This window comes from Pteropus medius, unplaced genomic scaffold (assembly GCF_902729225.1).
Source record: "Pteropus medius unplaced genomic scaffold, Ma_sr-lr_union100, whole genome shotgun sequence".
Classification (NCBI taxonomy): domain Eukaryota; kingdom Metazoa; phylum Chordata; class Mammalia; order Chiroptera; family Pteropodidae; genus Pteropus; species Pteropus medius.
Window position 1 is genome coordinate 10,248,879 of NW_024349796.1, and position 19,235 is coordinate 10,268,113.

At 34.4% G+C, this 19,235-nt stretch overlaps 1 protein-coding gene across 1 annotated transcript in view; it reads left to right on the plus strand.

Annotated features, from left to right (window-relative positions):
* The window catches only part of BRINP3 (BMP/retinoic acid inducible neural specific 3), a 225,353-nt gene that overhangs the window by 108,082 nt on the left and 98,036 nt on the right, over positions 1-19,235 (plus strand). Inside the window, exon 3 of the mRNA XM_039883348.1 lies at positions 2,194-2,384. Coding sequence (XP_039739282.1) covers positions 2,194-2,384 — 191 coding nt within the window. The remainder of the gene's footprint in view (positions 1-2,193; positions 2,385-19,235) is intronic.

Consider the following 19,235-nt stretch of genomic DNA (forward strand, 5'->3'; position numbering starts at 1 on the left):
AAAGTCATATGGGGAAATAAAGGATGCTTTTCAGAGATATTTACTCTCTGTATGCGGATGCAAAAGTAGGACAAGGGTTAATGAATTTGTAAAAGAAATAGAAAGGGCAGGCTTTTGTTCACCACAAATAACACAGAATAGCTAAAATTTCCATCGATGTCCGCATATGGAGGACACTGTTTTATACAGGTCAAAGGAATTATGGTTAAAGAGAAATATTTCTTGCATTATTTTAACCTATGTCTTCTATATTTTTTGCTCTGTGAAAAGTGTCACAATTAAAGCAATTTTGCAAGTTTTTGTCTTTAGCACTCTAGTATTTTTTTTTCTCATTTAATATTTTTTGTTTTGATTTCTATAATAGCTAATATCAAAATTAACTTTGCCTTCTTTTTAGTTACATTTACCAAGATGTCTTCGTCATTTGCTTTTAACTTTACTTAATAGGCCATGTCTCTAGCTGTCTTAATCCATTGAGGCTGCTAACAAAATACCACAGACTAAGTAGCTTATAAACAACAGAAATTTAATGCTTACTGTTCTGGTGGCCCGAAGTCTGAATTCAAAGTGCCAGCATGGTCCAGAGAGGGCCGTCTTCTGCCCTGAAGACTCCTTGTATGTTCACTTGGCAGGAGGGCCACAGGATGTGTCTGGAACCTCTTTTGTGCAGGCACTAATTGGACTGGTGAAGGCTGTGCATCCGTGACTGCCATTTTTGGGGGCTTAGGATTTGAACATGAATTTTAGTGGGGACACAAGCGTTCATACCACAGCACTTGCATATGCCATTGAGTGGCATTATGAGTCCCCAGACCATCACAGCGCTGCTATGCCTTCTATACCGGTGGCAGGATGTCTTTTGGTTACTCTCTCACAGCTTGGCGCGTCAGTGCATTTTTCTTGGATTCATTAGTCTTTCTGAGATAGTCAATCGAATTTCCACATGAGTTGATCCTCTCTTTTCGGGGGTAGATAATTGTTGGGAATTTTTGTTTGTTTCTATAATAATTTCACTTTTGGGTGTTTTCATGGAAAACTATCATGTACATAACCTAATACTGTTGATAATTTGACCCACTCATTTGTATTTTTGACGGATATTTTTCTTATTCTTCAGCTTTTCTAGTTAGTCTGTTTGATTTCCCGTATGCATTTTGGGGTCCAAATACAAACTGAGGATGTGACCTTTCAGAAACAACATTTTGACACCTTATTTCTAATATTAGTTGGCCTGATTTCTTGAAGAAAAGTATGATCTTGGCTATGTTGGTTTAAAATTGGTATTTTTTGGAGAAGAAATGAGGGCTATTCTTCTTCTAGAAAATCTTACTTATTATTTCATAGAACTGGCTTGTCAGTTTGCGAGTGGGCATAATGCCACCCGAGCAGATGGATTCCTGAAAGAATAAGAACAAGCATTATGTTTGACAATTATGTGCTAGATGCATATCCAAGAATATGGAAGTCTGGAGATGGCTAGTTCTCCCTGTTAAATCATGTTGATATTTTTTGTCAACGTTTGAATATTGAAAACTGCAGCTTAGTTATAAAGCACTTTAAATTTCACCCTTCAGAACCCATTGTCAGAACCTTAAGCTTCCATGGAGATTAGTGATTTCCACAGTGCTTTTTAGCACACAGTAGTTTAATATATGCCAGACACAGTCATCCTCTGAATTTAATATCTATATTTACATAATTATAGATGCATATATATGTTTTATCTGCATTTTAAAGGTATTATTGAAAACTGCTAATATTTATTAATTGCTTGGTCATGTTTCCATTTGCCATGCTGACTTGTGGCAAACATTTCTGCACAAGTAAAATTTTCTATTATGCACCCCACTTAAGTTCATTTAACATTTTTTCTTACCATAATTTGCTTTTAGGCCACATGAGTGTTAGATAAGCTAAATTCTTTGAGAAAGTCAATAAAATCTGCAGAAATTGTTCAGCAAAAGCTAACTAATCAACATTAACTAAATATGTATTTATAGCTGTCAGTATCCCATGTACTTTTCTAGGCACATGGTAAATATTCGTGAACAACAACAAAAATAAACTCCTTGTCCTTTTGTTGTCTATCACTCTTTTATTCCGTTCTGTCTAATTTAGGCTTCTTCACCTGCAGGTAATTGAAGAATTGATTTTAAGTGGAAAATGGAATAATGTGGAATATTATTACTACAGGAGAGGAGTCGCTCACAATTTTCGTGGACAAGCGGAAGCTGAGCAAACGAGCTGAAGGAAGTGACTCCAGCACCAATAGTTCCCTGGTCACTCTGGAGACGCTGCATCAGCTGGCTGCTTCCTACTTCATTGACAGGGACAGCACCCTCCGGAGACTTCACCACATTCAAATTGCGTCCACTGCCATAAAGGTAGGAATGGGTTTACCCCAAATTTATGTTCTACCATTATTTTTCCTCTCTCTGAAATCCATTTCTATATGTTTGCAGGTCTCACTGATTTAAATAATTGTGTTCTAGAAATATTTTAACATTTTCTATTGTCATGAATTATGTAATACATTTAAGATGAAATTGTATTTACCTTGACATACTTTTCTTAACTTGATAATTGGGTCAAGGTTTTTTTTTGTTGTTGTTGTTGTTTTTAATGGCCAAATGTCGATTGAAAATGTGCAGTCCTTGAATTTCATAAGTTTATTCTGGGGTACACAGACTCCTACACAAAGTGAGAAAGGAATCAAAAAGTTCTTTTAATTTGAGAGAGAGAAAGGGAGAAAGGGAAGGAGAGATTTTCAAAACAATAGACTTTTTGATATATTTCTCTGGCAGTTTAGGTCAACATGTATTGTTTTGCCAATGGCCATTGCAAAACTCACAGACCAAAGACTTGGCACAGCATGATTGTGTAATCTTGAACTAAATTAATAAGAACAAAATAGAAGATAAAGAACATTTCTTTATGTTTCAACTGCAATATTTCATAATTAATATAAAAATAGCCATTAAATATATATTTATTGCTTCATGAGGTTATAATTAGTATATGTATTATTTTGTTAGTTCATTGACAAGTTAGTACTTCAATATTTGGAAATGCTAGGTAAAATTAGCCCAAGATATATCTTTTGTGCATGTTGTACAGGAGAGAATAAAAGGTGGTATAGAAATATCTTTATCTTAAGGGTTACACAAGTAATACTGCCCTTCTTCAATATTGCTAATAGATGACATTGGGGAAAAAAAGAGTTCTGTAGATGTGAGTTACACAGTTGTAGTGAGTTTACTTCTAACTGTAGGACCTACACTTATATTGAGTAATCAAGTATATAAATAGTATTTATACTGTATAGATTAAAATGTAGCCAGCATGAAAGAAGATGTTCTAGTTAATTAAAAAAAAAAAATGTAACATGTTGTTAGAGATATTCAGCTTGAGGTTGCTGAATAGAAATAGATTTTTTCAGAAATCAATTTCAATGATATAAACAAGAACTTAAAGTATATTTTCTAATAGAAGACATCATTGTTGTGTGTTTATTATATGGCTATTGATTTTTTTGCTCAGCACCAAGTAGAGCTCTACAATAGACTCGTGAACAAAGACATATTTATTCATAGTTCACGGGAAGCCTTAGTGGATATTTGTACGTGCTCTCTTCTTCCACAAAAGAGCACTCAGAGGAAAAGTGACTTTATGAGGGATCTAAGCACCACTCAGGAGAATAGAAAGGAGTAACCTGGATTGTAGGAACATCAACGGCCTCACCTTGGGAGAGCTTCAGGGAACTTCTTTGATCCATTACCCATGGGAAGCTGCTCCAGAGCACATAATGCAAATGTTTTACACTGTGGGTAGAGAGGCTGGGGATGGGGAAAGTGGAGCTTTAGATCAAGGAGAAGAAATAGATAAGAATATGGATGTGATACATGGATGGATTGTAAAGACAGGTACAGTCATGTGCCACATAACAATGTTTCAGTCAATGAGGGACCACATATAAGATAGTGGTCCCATAAATTTATAAAGGATCAAAATTTCCTATTGCCTGATGTTGTAGCCATCGTAAAGTCTTAGCACGATGCGTTATTCACATGTTTGTGGCAATGCAGGTGTATACAAACCTACTGCACTGCTAGTCACATAAAAATATAGCGCATCCAGTAGTAGGTGATACCATCTAGGTCTGTGCAAGTACGCTCTATGACCACACAATGACAAAATCTCATCATTGTGCATTTCTTAAAGCATATCCCTGTTTTAAATAAAGCATAACTGTGCACATATCTTGTGCTGTATCTGAGGAAATGAGTTATGTGCTACTGGGCTATGAAGATAGCCACAGAAGTGCATAGGGAGTGCAAGAGCGAGGTAGTGGGGTATGTGCAAGGGGAGGGGAACCAGGCCTTTTAGGATTTAATTTCGGACTGACTTGCATTCACTGCTGCATCCGTTTTAATTTTAAGTGACTGGTGATTCTCTGGCCCGGAGCCAACTGTGGTCTGCAAGCTCCAGGGAAATGTTTTCTGCTGGAGTGTGTGGGGCCCATGTGCGCCTGGGAAGCCTGAGGCTCCTTGAATTGCATGCATACTTTCTGGCGCCTGTGCATTTTTCTTGGAAGAGTACTTTTTATTTTCATTTGTTATCAAACATGTCTCTACACAGATAAAAGGTGTCTCTCCTCAATTGCTCAGATGCACATTTAAAAGGGTGGGAGTGGAGAGTTTGTAGGTGCAATGCAAGGCGTCCAACTACTGACATCTTTTATATTTGAATACATAATTCATTTCAAAGTGCTTTTGTAATATAGTTGAAATCAAGAGCTTAACTCCTTTATTAAATCCCTAGAAGTTCATGCATGGCTTTTATATTTTGGAGATTCATACTCAGGGTAACGTGATCCACATTTTCCTTGATTAGGTAATACATCTTGTGTTTTTAAGTGCCAGGTAGTAGGCACTTAATTTCTTGAACAAATTCACAGAATTTAGGACACAGAGTATTGTTAAAAAATAGAGCCAAATAAGCTCATTGGGAGATAACAGCAAAATAGAATTAAATCTGCAAAATCATGCCTGCTTTTGTCATGCTAATTTTTGCACAAAACACAAAAGAGTTGGACAGTTCCTGGTAACTATGAGCCAGTTTCCAGAAAATGGAATAGAATAATTTGTTGTTTTTGTATCTCATAATTATGAATGCAAATGTAGATTGCAGTTCATTAACACATCTGTAAATAAATAATAGAACGGCCCAAATGCCTTTGTAGCTTCACTGCTATTCCAATTAATGACTTTATATCAAATATTATTTCTTGTGCTATAATATGTCAAGTATATTTTCTGGAATTGGTTGTTATTTTCAGAAAATTCAGATTAGTCGACACAAATTTGTTTATCTAAAAGATCACACTAACATAGTCTTTAGATTTAGTTTGAAATAATCTAAAAATCTTTAATACCATGTGATTGGTCATGATGAGGAAATCAAAATACATTATACATGTGAGGGAAAATTTAATGTATCACCCAATGTAGCATATGCATTTTAGAAGATTTCTTTATACTTTCAATTTTAAAAATCAGATTATATACAATGAGGAAAATTAAATTATTTTATTAATCATTGTTAAATTTTTTAAAGAGCAGTCATTTCTCAAAATAAATATTGATCTATTTATTGCACTTCTGACATTTTTCTAATACAGAAAGAATATATTTTAAAAATTATAATGTTTAAAATTTTGTTGCCAAAAATTTTATGAAAAAGCACAAATGGTATATTAAAATTAACTTAAAGGTCAGTTTTCTGGCTAAAAAATATATCCATCCTCAAATGATGTAGCGCTTCGCAGTTTACAGAAGAGAGTTGCAAGTGACATTGTGAAGATGGTCTCTAAAGGCTTGCATGTTTTTTTCCTTTGCTTTTCAGTTTGACTAATTTCTGAAGACTTATGTTTAGTTCATTCACGTTTTTTTTCCTTATTTGTACAGTATAATGTCAAGCCCAATCAAGTAAAATCTTCATTTATGGTATAATATTTTTTATTTCTATATAATTTTTCTTTTCTGGAATTCCCCTTTCGTTTATGTATAATACCTAACTTTTCCACTGGATATTTTAACATAGTCATTATCATTCCTGTCCAGTGATTTCAATCTCTTATTTTTATCTGTATCTGTTTCTTTTGACTATTTCGTATCTTGCCCACGAGTTGACTTTTTCTTGCCTTTCTCACATATTATTATCATGATCAAACATTGTGTGTAAAAAAACCCACAAAAGACACTAAAGTAAATACTGTTTTCTCTGAAAAATAATCATACCCCTCCCTCTGTTAGGCTTCTGTGGTGTGTGGCTGAGTCGATATAATTGGGAAGGAGGTAGATGTGCACTTTCTTGAAAATCTAACTTCATCTGTTGACATATGGCTTAAAACAGCTTGCAGGCAGCATCTGTACTTTTCTATTAGAAGGATTTAGGATCTGGCCAAGAGTGAGATTCAGGAGATTATCACGTCCTCAACAATGCCACTGTCAGCTTTCGGAATCATGGGAAGTCCTTCTGCTGTAAGGTCTGGCTGCCATTCTCTTGGGTCCTGCAAAATTATCTTTGCTTTCCAGTCTCATCCTGAATGCCTCAGCAGCATCTTTTCCAGCTTTTCTTCTCATTTTGTGCCCTGTGCTTGGTGAAAGCCAGAAGTACCTGACAGGGGTGGATCTCTCCGTTCTGTTGCCCTGTTCCAACTCACCAGAGCCTTGTTCTTGGGGAAACCCCAAGCGATTCAGAGTGTTTTTCTCAGTTCTGCTGTTTTGCATCTCGCCTCCCGTATACTTTACACAGGTACTCGGTGATTTATCCTCCGCGGTCAATGATAAGAGCAGATGTGTGTCCCTTTCCTCTCAGAAAGAGGCAAGTCTTTTCTGGATTTGGGTTCATTTGCAGCATTCATTGTACTCCAAGTTCAACAACAAAAAAAAAACTTTGAATTTGAGTGTATCTGATGTACTTTCATTGTTAGGGTGACAATGATGGTCTTGTGACTTTCTACATCCTAGCTAGAATTGGAAGTCCTTTGTGGCGTCTGCCATTTCATTTCATTCCTGTTTCTCTCTGTCCCCTGATATCTGTACAAATTTGTTCAAAACACTGTGCTGTATCACATTACCTTCTGCTGTCATATAAGGTCATAGAGGTTTCCAGGAGATGTTAAGACACTTCAGATTTTTATTTTATATGCCATTTCTAGCATTATTTCCTTTTGGAGTGCATGGGCTGTGATAGTATATACCTTCTTCCCTCTTAGAGAATTCAGAACCATTTATGAAATACTCATAGAAATCACCAAGATTAAAGCTGAAATATAAGCCCTATTTCAGGGCATCACATAAAAGCGCAGCCACAACAACCTTCAAAATATTTCTCCCCCGATGCAACATAAACAAACTAGCAGTCTTCCGTGGAGCAGAGCTCGCTTCCATAAGCATAACCCATGAAAGAATAGACCGGATTATACCTTCTCTGATGGATGCATCCAAGTGTTATTTGATAAGGGCCAGCATTGAGCATGCATATTCCAGTCCTTCAGTATTACTAATATCAGGTATTCTTTTATCTTTGATGGGAAGTATTGAATGTGGGAGGGAGTTGGGCTAAGAGTGGGCATCGGGGTTATCTTAGCAAAATTGTTGTCAAAGAAACATCAGGCAAAATAAAATACACTCTCTCCTTGAACATCCAAGACATCTTCCTTAGATTGAATATGAATTGAATATCAAGGTTTTTAAGGTGACCCTCTACATATTGTGACCATTGTTCTTATTATATTTTTATCTAAATAAGTCTGTTTCATTACCTTATACATTGTCTCCCCCATGAAAAGCAATTAGATAACATTTTTTAAAACGATAAATACAATTACCATCACCCTGCCTTCAACCATAGAAACAAGGATGTTTTAATTTTGTTTTGTTTCAATATAGCTATCAGTATCAGATCACCAAATTTATGCACCTCTTCGTCATTTAATCTTTATTTAGTGACTGGAGACAGAACTCAGTGTTATCGTGTCAGGAGTCACGTCTTTCTCCAGGAACTTTGTATAGGTTGATTAGAAACGACGACTTGGAACAAATACTCTCACGAGCAATATTTGAAATCAATAAACTCTCGAACTCTACTTCTTCCTACATTTAAATTACATTTGCCATTTTCAAAAGAATATTAAAAAGAACAAGTGTTAAGTGATACCACCAGTAGAAGATTCTTCCTTTTCACTAAACCTTTTATGACTGCCTAGCAGTCTTGCTTAGAATGGTTACTTTGGCAGACATTGGTGAAAACCAAACCAAATCAAAACAAAACAAACAAAAAACAAAGATGATCCGAAAACCATTCAGGGGATGCATGTATTTGGACTCTGCCCATGCCCTGTCTCCTGTCCTAATTCTGTATTTCTGTCTGAGCATTAGTGTGTGTTTTCCCATGTGAATGTGTGTGTGAGTGTGTGTTTGACTGGCAGTATTTATTAAAAGAGCTCTGAAATCTTAACTAATACTCTCCTGAGTACCAGATTCCTCACAAGCAATCAAGCCAACCTAATCTATGAAACTCAAACTGACCGAGATTATTGAAATAAAAATTAATGTACACATATGAACATTTCTTCAAAAAATTAAAATACATTTTTAAAATACGTTATAAAGGGAAAAAAATAGAAACATTTCCACAAGTCTACTTTGAATATTTTGTTGATCATACAAGCAGAATTTTGATTTTACTTCTTATGTATTTTTGTTTTTAAAGGAGGAAGTGAATGATATGAATACAGGAAGCAGAGACTATACCTGCTCCTTGACCTCCTTCCTAATTTAGAGTGTTACACTGAAAAGATAACCACGTTATAGTATCCAGTGGTATGATCACATGTAGACTAAATGCTCATTTTAAAAACAGCTTTATTGAGATATAATTTATATGCCATACCATTTATAAATTTTAAGTGTCCAATTCAATCTGTTTTAGTATCTTCACAGATATATGCAACCATCACCTCAGAGAAATTTGAAAAGTGTTTATCGCCTTACAAAAATTCCCAAGATCCTTTTGCTGTGATCCTCCCAACCCCTGCCCACCCCCAGCCAGCCTTGAGTAACCACTTTGTTTCTATAGATTGCCTTATTCTGGATTTTCATAGGAATAGTGTCATAAAATATGTGACTTTTATGGCCGTCCTCTTTTATGTGGCACAATGTTTTCAAGGTTCATTCAAGTTGTTGCACGAATCAATACTTTTCTTCCTTTTATGGCTGAATAATATTTCATTGTATGGATGTGGCACGTGCGTTATCCATTACTCTGCTGATGGACATTTGGGTTAATTTTTTTTTTTTTGGCTATTATGAATAACGTTGCTATAAGCAATGTATACGTGTTCCTTATAGAAATGTCTGTTCAGATGCTTCAATCATTTCTTATTTGGGTTTTATCTTTATTGTTCAGTTGTACAAGTTCTCTATATATTCTAGATAGTTCTCTTATTAGATATATAATTTGAGAATATTTTCTTGCATTCTTTGGGTGGCATTTTCACCTTCTTGATGATGACTTGGAAACACAGAAGTTTTTAATTCTGAGGAAGTCCAGTTTATCTATTTTGTTGTTTCTTGCGCTTTTGGTATTACATCTAAAACTCCGTTGTAGATCTTAAAATTTTACTTCCGTATTTTCTGAGATAAGAGTCCAACTTCATCCTTTTGCATGTAGCTACCCAGATGTCTCAGCACCATCGTTCGAAAAGACTAGTCTTTCCCCATCGAATGTTCTCGGCATTCTTGTCAAAAATTAGCTGATCCTACATGTATGGATTTATATCAAGACTCTCAATTTTATGTCATTGATCTGTAAGTTTATCCTTGTGTCAGTACTACAATGTCTCGATTACCATTGCTTTGTAGTAATTTTTAATATAAGGAAGTAGGAGCATCCCTACTTATTTCTCCTTTTTTCAGTATTCATTTTGCTATTCCAGGTCACTTACAATTCTTTATTAATTTTAAAGTAAGCTTGTCAATTTTTACAAAGGAGTAATCTATGACTTCTGATAGGAACTTCGATGACTCTGTAGATCAGTTTAGGGACCCTTGTCGTTTTACCAAAATTTAGGTCTTCCAACCTACGTACATGTATGTGGTATGCTTTTCCATTTATTTAGATATTTAATTTCTTTAAACAATATTTTGTAGTGTTCAGAGGATACCTTTGAACTTAGTTATATTTATTTCTAATTTTTTTTAGAAATAAAAAATTCTTAGAAATAAAAATTCTAAAAAAATTGGAAACATTTCTCTGAGGCTCTGGTTTTGTTTTTTGTTTTTCTTTTTTCTCTTTTTTTCTTTGCTTGCATAATCTCTGTTGGTCTATATTCAAGTTCACTATTGCTTACTTTAGCTAGTTCTGCTATTGAGCCCTCTAGTGTGTGTGTGTGTGTGTGTGTGTGTGTGTGTGTGTACACACACTTCAGTGATTGTGCTTTCTAACTCTAGACTATCCATTTCTTAGTTTTTATAATTTCTCTCTCTTATTGTTATTCTGACTTGATGTGACATTGGTTCCTTCTTTAGTCTTGCTTTTCTTTAGTTCTGTGAATATATTTATAAAAGCTATTCTAAACAATTTTTCTGTTAAGTCTGACATCTGGTTGACCTCACAAGAAATTTTTGTCCCTGTTTTTTAATTTTTTTTTCAGTGTATGGGTCATACTTTCTTATTTCTTTTTATGCCTCTTAAATTTCTGTTGCCAACTGGACATTTTAGATAATACATGTACCAACTCTGGATATTGTTCCCCAGTAATCAAACATCATTCTAAAGAATCAAATTCATTAATGAATAAGCCATATTAAATTATTGAAAACTGCTATAAAGACGAGTGAGAAATTCTTATAGCTTCTAAATAAGACCTAAAAATATATGGCAGTTATATAACAAACAGACTCTTCGAAGATCCCTCCCATGACCACACCCCAACATCTGATACCACTCAAACTTCCAGTGTAAAAATGAGAAGATTTAAGACATAGATTGGAAAAAGGAATAGATTGTCAGAAAACTGCTAGATAATTTTTTAAAAGTCTCTCACTGCAAGATGCCGCTTTCTAAATCCATTAAGCTTCACACTATTTCCTGTGAAACAGATAGAAAACAAATACGTTAGATATGTGGGTCGCCACAGAGAAAAGAATCTTGATAGCATTCATCATCGTCATGAATTCCACACAAGGTTATTCTGTTTATATGAAGTCTATGGAGAGCAAAAGGAATCATTGCTGATTGGGCTCGGAAAACCATTATCTTCAGAGTGTCAGACACTTCCGGTAATCTCAAAATCTTTGCAGTCATAAAGACATTCGATCAAATTCTAGGGAGAAAAAAAAATCTTTTATAGGTATAGACAGTAGGGCAAAATCTAGAAATTTTTCAAGCATACAGTAGTAAAACAACCTTTAGGAACAAAGGAAGGAAATAAAGAAAAAAAAAACAGAAAATATGTATTGATGCCTTTATGTGGTATGCCTATTGTGGATCTAGAGGATGCTTTTTGTTAGGCAGCTAGGAACAAATATAATATATATTATATTATATACTAATTCAAATTTCAATGTCATTTAAAATATGGAGAAAAATCAGAAACCAGGTAGGATGATTTTTAAGCTATGACTCATTTTTAATTTAACAGAATTAAATGCCCTGTTTGTTATCATTATATAAGAGTAAATGCTAAGGTCCTGGGATAAGATAATAATGAAGAAATAGGAATCAGCAAGGATCATAGTGTATAGGAGAATTTAACTAATGAAACATCACAGATTTTTTTTTTTTTTAATTTTAGCAACACCCAATTCAAGACTACAATGCATATAATTACAGATAACTTCAGAATCATGCTGACCTCGGAAAATATGCTCAAAACCTGCTAGGAATTTTTTTTGTTGGTTTGTCTGTTTCTTTTTTGTGACCTACCTAGAAGTTCTGGGGTTACAGAACAACTTCACTGTTCATATTCTTCAGGACTCACGCATTTATTCATTTTAAAAATATATGTATTCATTCATTAACCACTCGCTCTCCCATTTAATTGAATGACAGTATGAATTCTACAGACAGAATAGCTGAATAAATCCCACCTACACTGATCATTAGCACTGATACCTGGACAATTAAAATACTCAACATCTCAATGACTTAGGTTCATCATCCATAGAATGAAGATTATATTGATTTGTTATAAGGATCAAACTAGTTGATATTTGAAAAGCTCTTAGCACAATGCTGAGCATGAAAAAAAAAGTTCTATAAAGATTAGTTATACTTATTTTAAGTATAGTTATCAAGCACTTATTGTATCCCAAGAAGCCACTTATTTATCCTCCAATCTCTCTACCAGAGCTCAGTACATGATAGGAGTTCAGTAAATGCTAATTGAAATAAAATGAACCTAACTCAGCATGAGCAGAATTGATGATGTTGTAGCAATCAGAAACTGCAGCAATCCCAGACTTTCTAAAATTAGATAAGTGGTTGCAACTATGACTTGGATGCTGGAACAGTTTTAAAAAATTTCACAGGAATCCCCAATAGGCTTTTATCTTTCAGCATCCTCGTATTTCTTCTGCCTCTGAGTAGCACAGTAATAGCTCTTTAATAAGCAGAAAGAAGACACAAAACCCTCTTTGGAAATAGCTTATTTTTTATTAGGAACACACACTTCCTCTTTTATTTTATAATAATTCTGTATATTGCACTTCCTGTTCTCCAAAGTACCAAGATCACAGTACAGCTGATCCAGAAAATTCCATCAGTGTAACTAACATGTAAAGCTTTTTTGGCAGAATCTCTTCATCTTTGAAATGTCTGCAGTACTGAACATGGAACCCATGCTATATTCACATGGCGACACTCAAAAAATATTTGTTGTATGTTACTGTTGAATTTGTGAAATATCCCTTTAGAAGGGAAAAAATCTTCCTAAACTATGTATAGATTGACTCCCGTTGAATTTGTTTTATAGTATACCTGACAACCCTTCTGTAGAGAAAGTGTGTTCTCCGTTTATTGAGTGAATAAGAATTCATTAATTCTCAAAATTATTTTTAAATTAATCATCACTGTCTGAATTCAAAGAAAAACTGGATTGGTTTTCTTGTATTTGATAACAAAACTGGGGAATAAAGTAAGAAATGTTTAGTTGAGATTAGAATATGTACATGGTTTATGAGCTTTCTAGATTTTTTTTATTTTAATTAATGTATTTAATTAACTTTATTTAATTAAAGAGAGCATGAGAGGAAAGTCCAGAAGAATATGAACGGTGAAATTGTTTCTGTAACCCTAGGAATTCTTGGTGGACCATGAAAAAAGAAACAGACAGACTGCAGGTTTCATTCATACTTTCCTAGGCCAGTATGATTCTGAAGTTATCTGTAACTACATGAAAATTAGTCTTGAATTGTGAGTTGGTAAAATTTAAAATTAATTTAATTTATAAATTGAGGAAAAAATACAGAGATTTTCATATATTTCCTCCCTCTACACATCACAGCCTCCCCCATTATCAACATATCCCAGCAGAGTGGTACATTTGTTACAATTGATGAACATACATTGACGCATCCTAATGACACAAAGTCCATAGTTTACCTTATAATTCACTCGCTGTTGTACATTATATGTGTTTGGACAAATGTATAATGACATATTCATTATTGTGGTATCATTCAGTGTATTGTCAGTGCCCTAAAAATTTGTGTTCTTCATCCCTCCTCCTCTGCCTCCCCCACAGCCACTGACAAGCACTGATCTTTTTACTGTCTCAACATTTTAAAAACGATACTGTAAATATTATATTAAATTAACTGAAAGAAAAAATTACATTGCGCTACTCTCATATTCTAAAATTCGTCCATCTACCTGTCAACAGACTATAACCAGCCATTGTTAGATGTTACATGTCTTTTCCGATTTCTTTTTGCATTCCCAGGAATAGAGTGGAATTCCTGTTAGGAAAATATCTTCCTATTTTCCTTTTCTCTACCTATTTGTACCTACTTCCTCTTTCAGCATGTCATGTAGCAGAAAAAGGCAGGCAAGCAGAGCCACAAGAGATCAGATTCTGGAGCCACATGACCCCGGGTTTGTGTCCCAGCTCTCTACCTATTGACTGTATGATCTTACTCAGATTAACTATGTCTCTAACGGTTTCACCATCTGTAAAATGGAGATGATAATATCATTTATGTTATATGGCCGTTGTGAAGATTAAACAAATTGATATATTTAAGGTGCTTACAACAACCTAGCACATAGTAAGGGCTATATAAATGTTAACTTTATTAATTATGCCCAGAACTACAGGATGAGGCAGATAAATAGAGGACTTAAGAGCAAGCTCTAAGGTAGAAAATCAATTTGATGGTAGAAATAAGCCAGGATCCCCTTACCTTTTGCCAAAGAAGTTCGTTATTAAAGAGGAAACCAAATCAAGGGTAGAAAAGGGCAGATTAGTTAGACCTAAACTATGACACAATAATCTGTTTATTAGAATTTATGAAAACTCACTGAACCTGAGATGAAGGCTGGGCTTTCTCATGAATGCAGGTATCTCTACCCATCATCACTAGAACGTTGTTGGGAAAAGTGGTTGGTAGAACATTCCAAAATTCTCTTTTCCCAATTTTAGGGAATAAAAATAGTTTTATGGATCTCAAACTTCAACAACCTTTTTATAAAGTGATCGGGTTCAATTTTTGCCTAGATTGTTATCATTAATTATGGATACCAAAATTATGAGGTCTGAGTGTTCTTGACGTGCCTTTTATCTCTTCAACAAAGCACTTTTTCATGACTAAAGAGGATAAGAGACAGTTTGATCTTCCCCTTCTTAAATTATAGCAATTTTTAATTTGTTGGAAAAATGACAACCTTAGGAAAGGTCATCTTCAAAATAAACCTTTCATTGACTTAAATATTTGCAGTTTTGAAAAAAGAATAAGGTTAAGAAGTATGGTATAAGGAAATAAATGACCTACATACCAGTTACTGTCAATGTAACTCAGTAAAGGGAGGGCACTGCTATTAAATAATTGTGCATTTGAGGTCATTTTTATTAATAGAAATATTGACATATAAGAATTACATCAAAGGAGAGCATCTGTTTTAAGGATTTCATGTTTTCTCAACAGTCGACACTATCTTGACAACTCCTAAATATGTACTTTCATTCCTGTCTTCAAGCCCAATTTCCCCTCTAATTTTCCCAGTAACCTAAAAAGTTTTCCTCTGTTTATCACATTTTTATCCAGTTCTAAATGGTTAGAAATAAGCTCTGTATATGCCATTCTTTCTATGTGTTCTCTATATCTAACCTGTTCATGGTTTCTGTGGTTTTCTCTGGTTTCTACCCCTCCTCTGTTCCTGATAGGAACCCTGTGTAGGCACTTCCCATTATAGTGCTTCTTAGCTATTCTCTCTGACTTAATTTTATTACCTTTCAAATGCATCCTGCATATTCTCCCAAGATACGTCCTCTGTAATACTTTATTGAATCATACTTCAACGAAGTTGTTCAACACTTGGAAGGTTTTTTACTTCCTACTATATATAATGCAGCACAGATAATAGTCTCTGGAATTGAAGGATGCAATGCCTCTGACTATTTCCTAGTCAATCATTTCATCACTGACTTAATGATATACAGGGCAGGCTTATCAAATTGGTGGAAACTGGAAAGGAAGTGAACAAAGAAAGGAAGAAAAACAAAACATCTCAGTAAGCTGGAATATAAATGAATATGAAAATACGACATGTTAATATTAATGTAAAGAAAAAAGATTATATTTTTCTTCTTTAACATTCTAAACCTTATATATTAAAGGTTTAATATATATTCCTCCATCGTAAAATTTGAACAATTTTTGTCCAGGGAATTAAAGAAGACTTAGCTAGATTTAAAAAGTAAGTTATTACGTAATCTATACATCAAATTTATTTTATGCCACTTGTTGACAGATATTTCCCCATTCCATTGCTTAAGAGGAGCTTAAAGTTTTAAGTGATCAAAACTCATGTGCCAGGTATAGAATTTATATTTCAGGGATTGCTGCTTTCCCCTCCAGCTGGATTGTAAAAGGTAGAGTTTAAATTACTTTTACATTTTAAAGTGCACTTTAAAGTGCATTAACTTCCTAACATTTCTTTCCTGAAATGCTACACTAATTTGATATTTGTCCTATATCCTTTCTCTGTCTAACCTAGAAAGAAATTTGAGTTGACCTTAATTGTATTTTCTTTACTTTAAACTACAGTCTTCTTTGACAGTTTCTGGACTCATAAATGGAAAATTTTGTCATCTTAAAAATGATTAGATATTTTCTTTTAAATTTAAAGGATTCTTTGAAAAATATAATAATCCTGTCAAGTTTAAAATATATAACATTAGTCATTTGTGACTTATGTAAGTAGAAAAGGTTGGAGCCTGTTTTAGTTAGTGCATGAAAAATGTACTCTCACCTTCACATAACTCAAAAGGCTAAAGCAATTTAGTTTAAACTCTGAAACAAGTTCACCTTTGGGTCCAAGTTAAAGTTTGAAAAATCGCATCCAACATAGAACATGCCCAGAGAAAATTATAATCTAAAAAAGGAGATAAAAAATTTTTAATCTTTCCTTTTTTTACTTAATACATATAATTTTTACTTGATTTAAAATATTTTATTTGTCTCGATGCTTATTTTGTTAGAAATTAGTTGCCAGTTTTTAAGTTTAAAGCATCTAATTAAAATTTAAATTAAATTCAACTTATTTTAGTAATATGAGTGAAAACATTTAATTACCCTTTGTTGAATTAATAAAATTGGAAATTAAAGCAAGAAGTTTTTGGGTGTCTATAGCAATTTTTTGACATGTCCATAATTTTATTGTTGTTGTTAGAATAGGAAATTTACCAACAGTGTAACTCAGAAACATAATGGAGGACTTAAAACGTCTAATGGCATAAAAATAAGTTAAGATGTTATTGCGATAAAGGCCTTAACTAATGCAGTAGCAGTAGAGATTGCATGTGGGTTGGGGAAGGTGGAATTTACAGTGTTGCATACTATCCAGAATAAGGTTTAGGGAAAAACTACAGAGGATGAAAGTAGATTTAAGACTAAGAGATGTGATGGGCATGGGGTTTTCCTCAATTTGACAGGGCATGACAGAAGACTGGACTTACATGTCCAGAGATATTAAATTCAGTTTGGGACACAACAGTTGTCAGGTATTCGTGAAAATTCAAATTGTAACATCTAAAAGTTAGGTGCCATTATGAGTCATAAAGTTCAAGAGAGAATCTCCGGCCTCTGAAAGTCTTAATTGTGAGTATTAAGAAGCAGTTGATCCCAAGGGACAATTTAGCAGGCAGAGATCGTGGGCCGCACGCAAGTGTAGCTTGGTTTCTCGGGCCCTCAGGAGCTGAAGAAGGGTCAGATAAATGGGCAGTTACCCTGTCCAAGGCAGAAAGCACCCCAGGGCGGAGGCGCTTTATGGAATCTTAATAGCTTAACGGAGAAGCAACAGGCTCCTGCTGCTGTTTTTGAGTCCACGACTGCACAACGCCATCTTCAGCTGCCCTCGGGTTTGCTGCTAGTGACATGTCCTCGCTGGTGAACTAGAGTCTCAGCGAGTAAACAGAGACAGAAAACATCAACTCCTGTAAGAGGAGCCAGACAGAAAAAAGAAGAGCACAGAAAACAGTCTAAACCTTAAAGAAATACAGATGATAAAGTTCTTGAAAACTTGAAAAATAGAGCTCAGAGTGCTTCGCTGTTGAGAAAAATTTTAATAATTAATGGAGAATTGTTACAAATAGAAAATGAACAGAAAATGTGTCTCAAAACTGAAAAAATGGAAAGAGAGAAAAATTCACAAAAATGGAATTAAGATTGAATGAAGATGATATACCCAGCAGATAGAGCTTTTGAATATATAGAAATTTCATAAAAAGGGGAAAAAAAAACAATAAAAAATCATAATGAAATTTATAATCTATAAAAGAAAAACCATTTCAACTCAGACACCATTTTGCTATGAACTAACAAATCTGCCCAGCTTGCTTATCTGACTCCCCCACTCATAATAACTTAGTAATAGACTCTCAGAGAGACAAAGGGGTTGCTAGTAGGAGGCACAATAATTATATCAATAAATGAAATTAATATTAATGGAGGAGGAGGGTGCAACCAATCTCAAGTAGCTGAAATGACACTTTAACATAATAGAACTCAATAATAGCTCATACGTTTTCAGCGGGTCCCAAAAAACATGGCCAGATACCCATGCACTCACTATGTCGTCAGGTAAAGACTACTTGTGTGTCAACTGAGCCAAAAAATAGATGAAATTATAACTTATTTTAAAAGGCATATTAACTATTTTTGAAAATATAGTGAATAAAATAAAAATTATTTAGAAAAAAAGTCAGTCAAGGTTGATTTGTTTAGAATAAATCAATCACTTCTTTAAAAGTTTTTCCCTCGAACAATGCTAGATGAATGAGATGAATGAATAGGGATTTTTTCTGCAGTCTTTCATAGAAGGGAAAACATAAAATGGTACAGACTGAGGAATCATTTCCTCCTTCAGTGTCTTTTTTTCTATGACTTGGTGAGTGTTCCTGTTTCGTGTGGCTCAGAGTTGCCACATGATCAAGGAGTACCTCCCAAGTCACTGTGATTACAGGTGGCTCCAGCGCATGCAGTTTGGGACTGGACTCTGAGGGATGCTCAGTGCCACTAGAGCTCCACGAAGTCCCAGAGATACGACGGAGGCATAGAAGTCCCTGTGGCACCCTAGTCTCTGGAGGAAATAAATAGGAAGAAATAATACAAAGAAGATGAGGATGGGGCAAATGGGTAATAGAAGATGAAGACAAGAAATGCAGTGAGAGTTCACAGTGGATTTTTATTATTTTGTTTCTAAATTTTAACATTTCTGAATAGTCCAGGAAATACACGATTGCACCCTTTAAAAATTATCAAACTTTTTATTTCCATTTTGTTATGTCTCCATGAATTATTTATGATGAAGTATTATCTTACTTATAATCCTCAGGCTCTGTTTCAGCAACAAGAAAAAAAGAGGGGGGGCAGCAGTGCATAGTGTGATTACAGTATTGCTGAGCAATTTGGCCAATAAATTGTGTTTTTTGGCTCTTAGAATTTTAA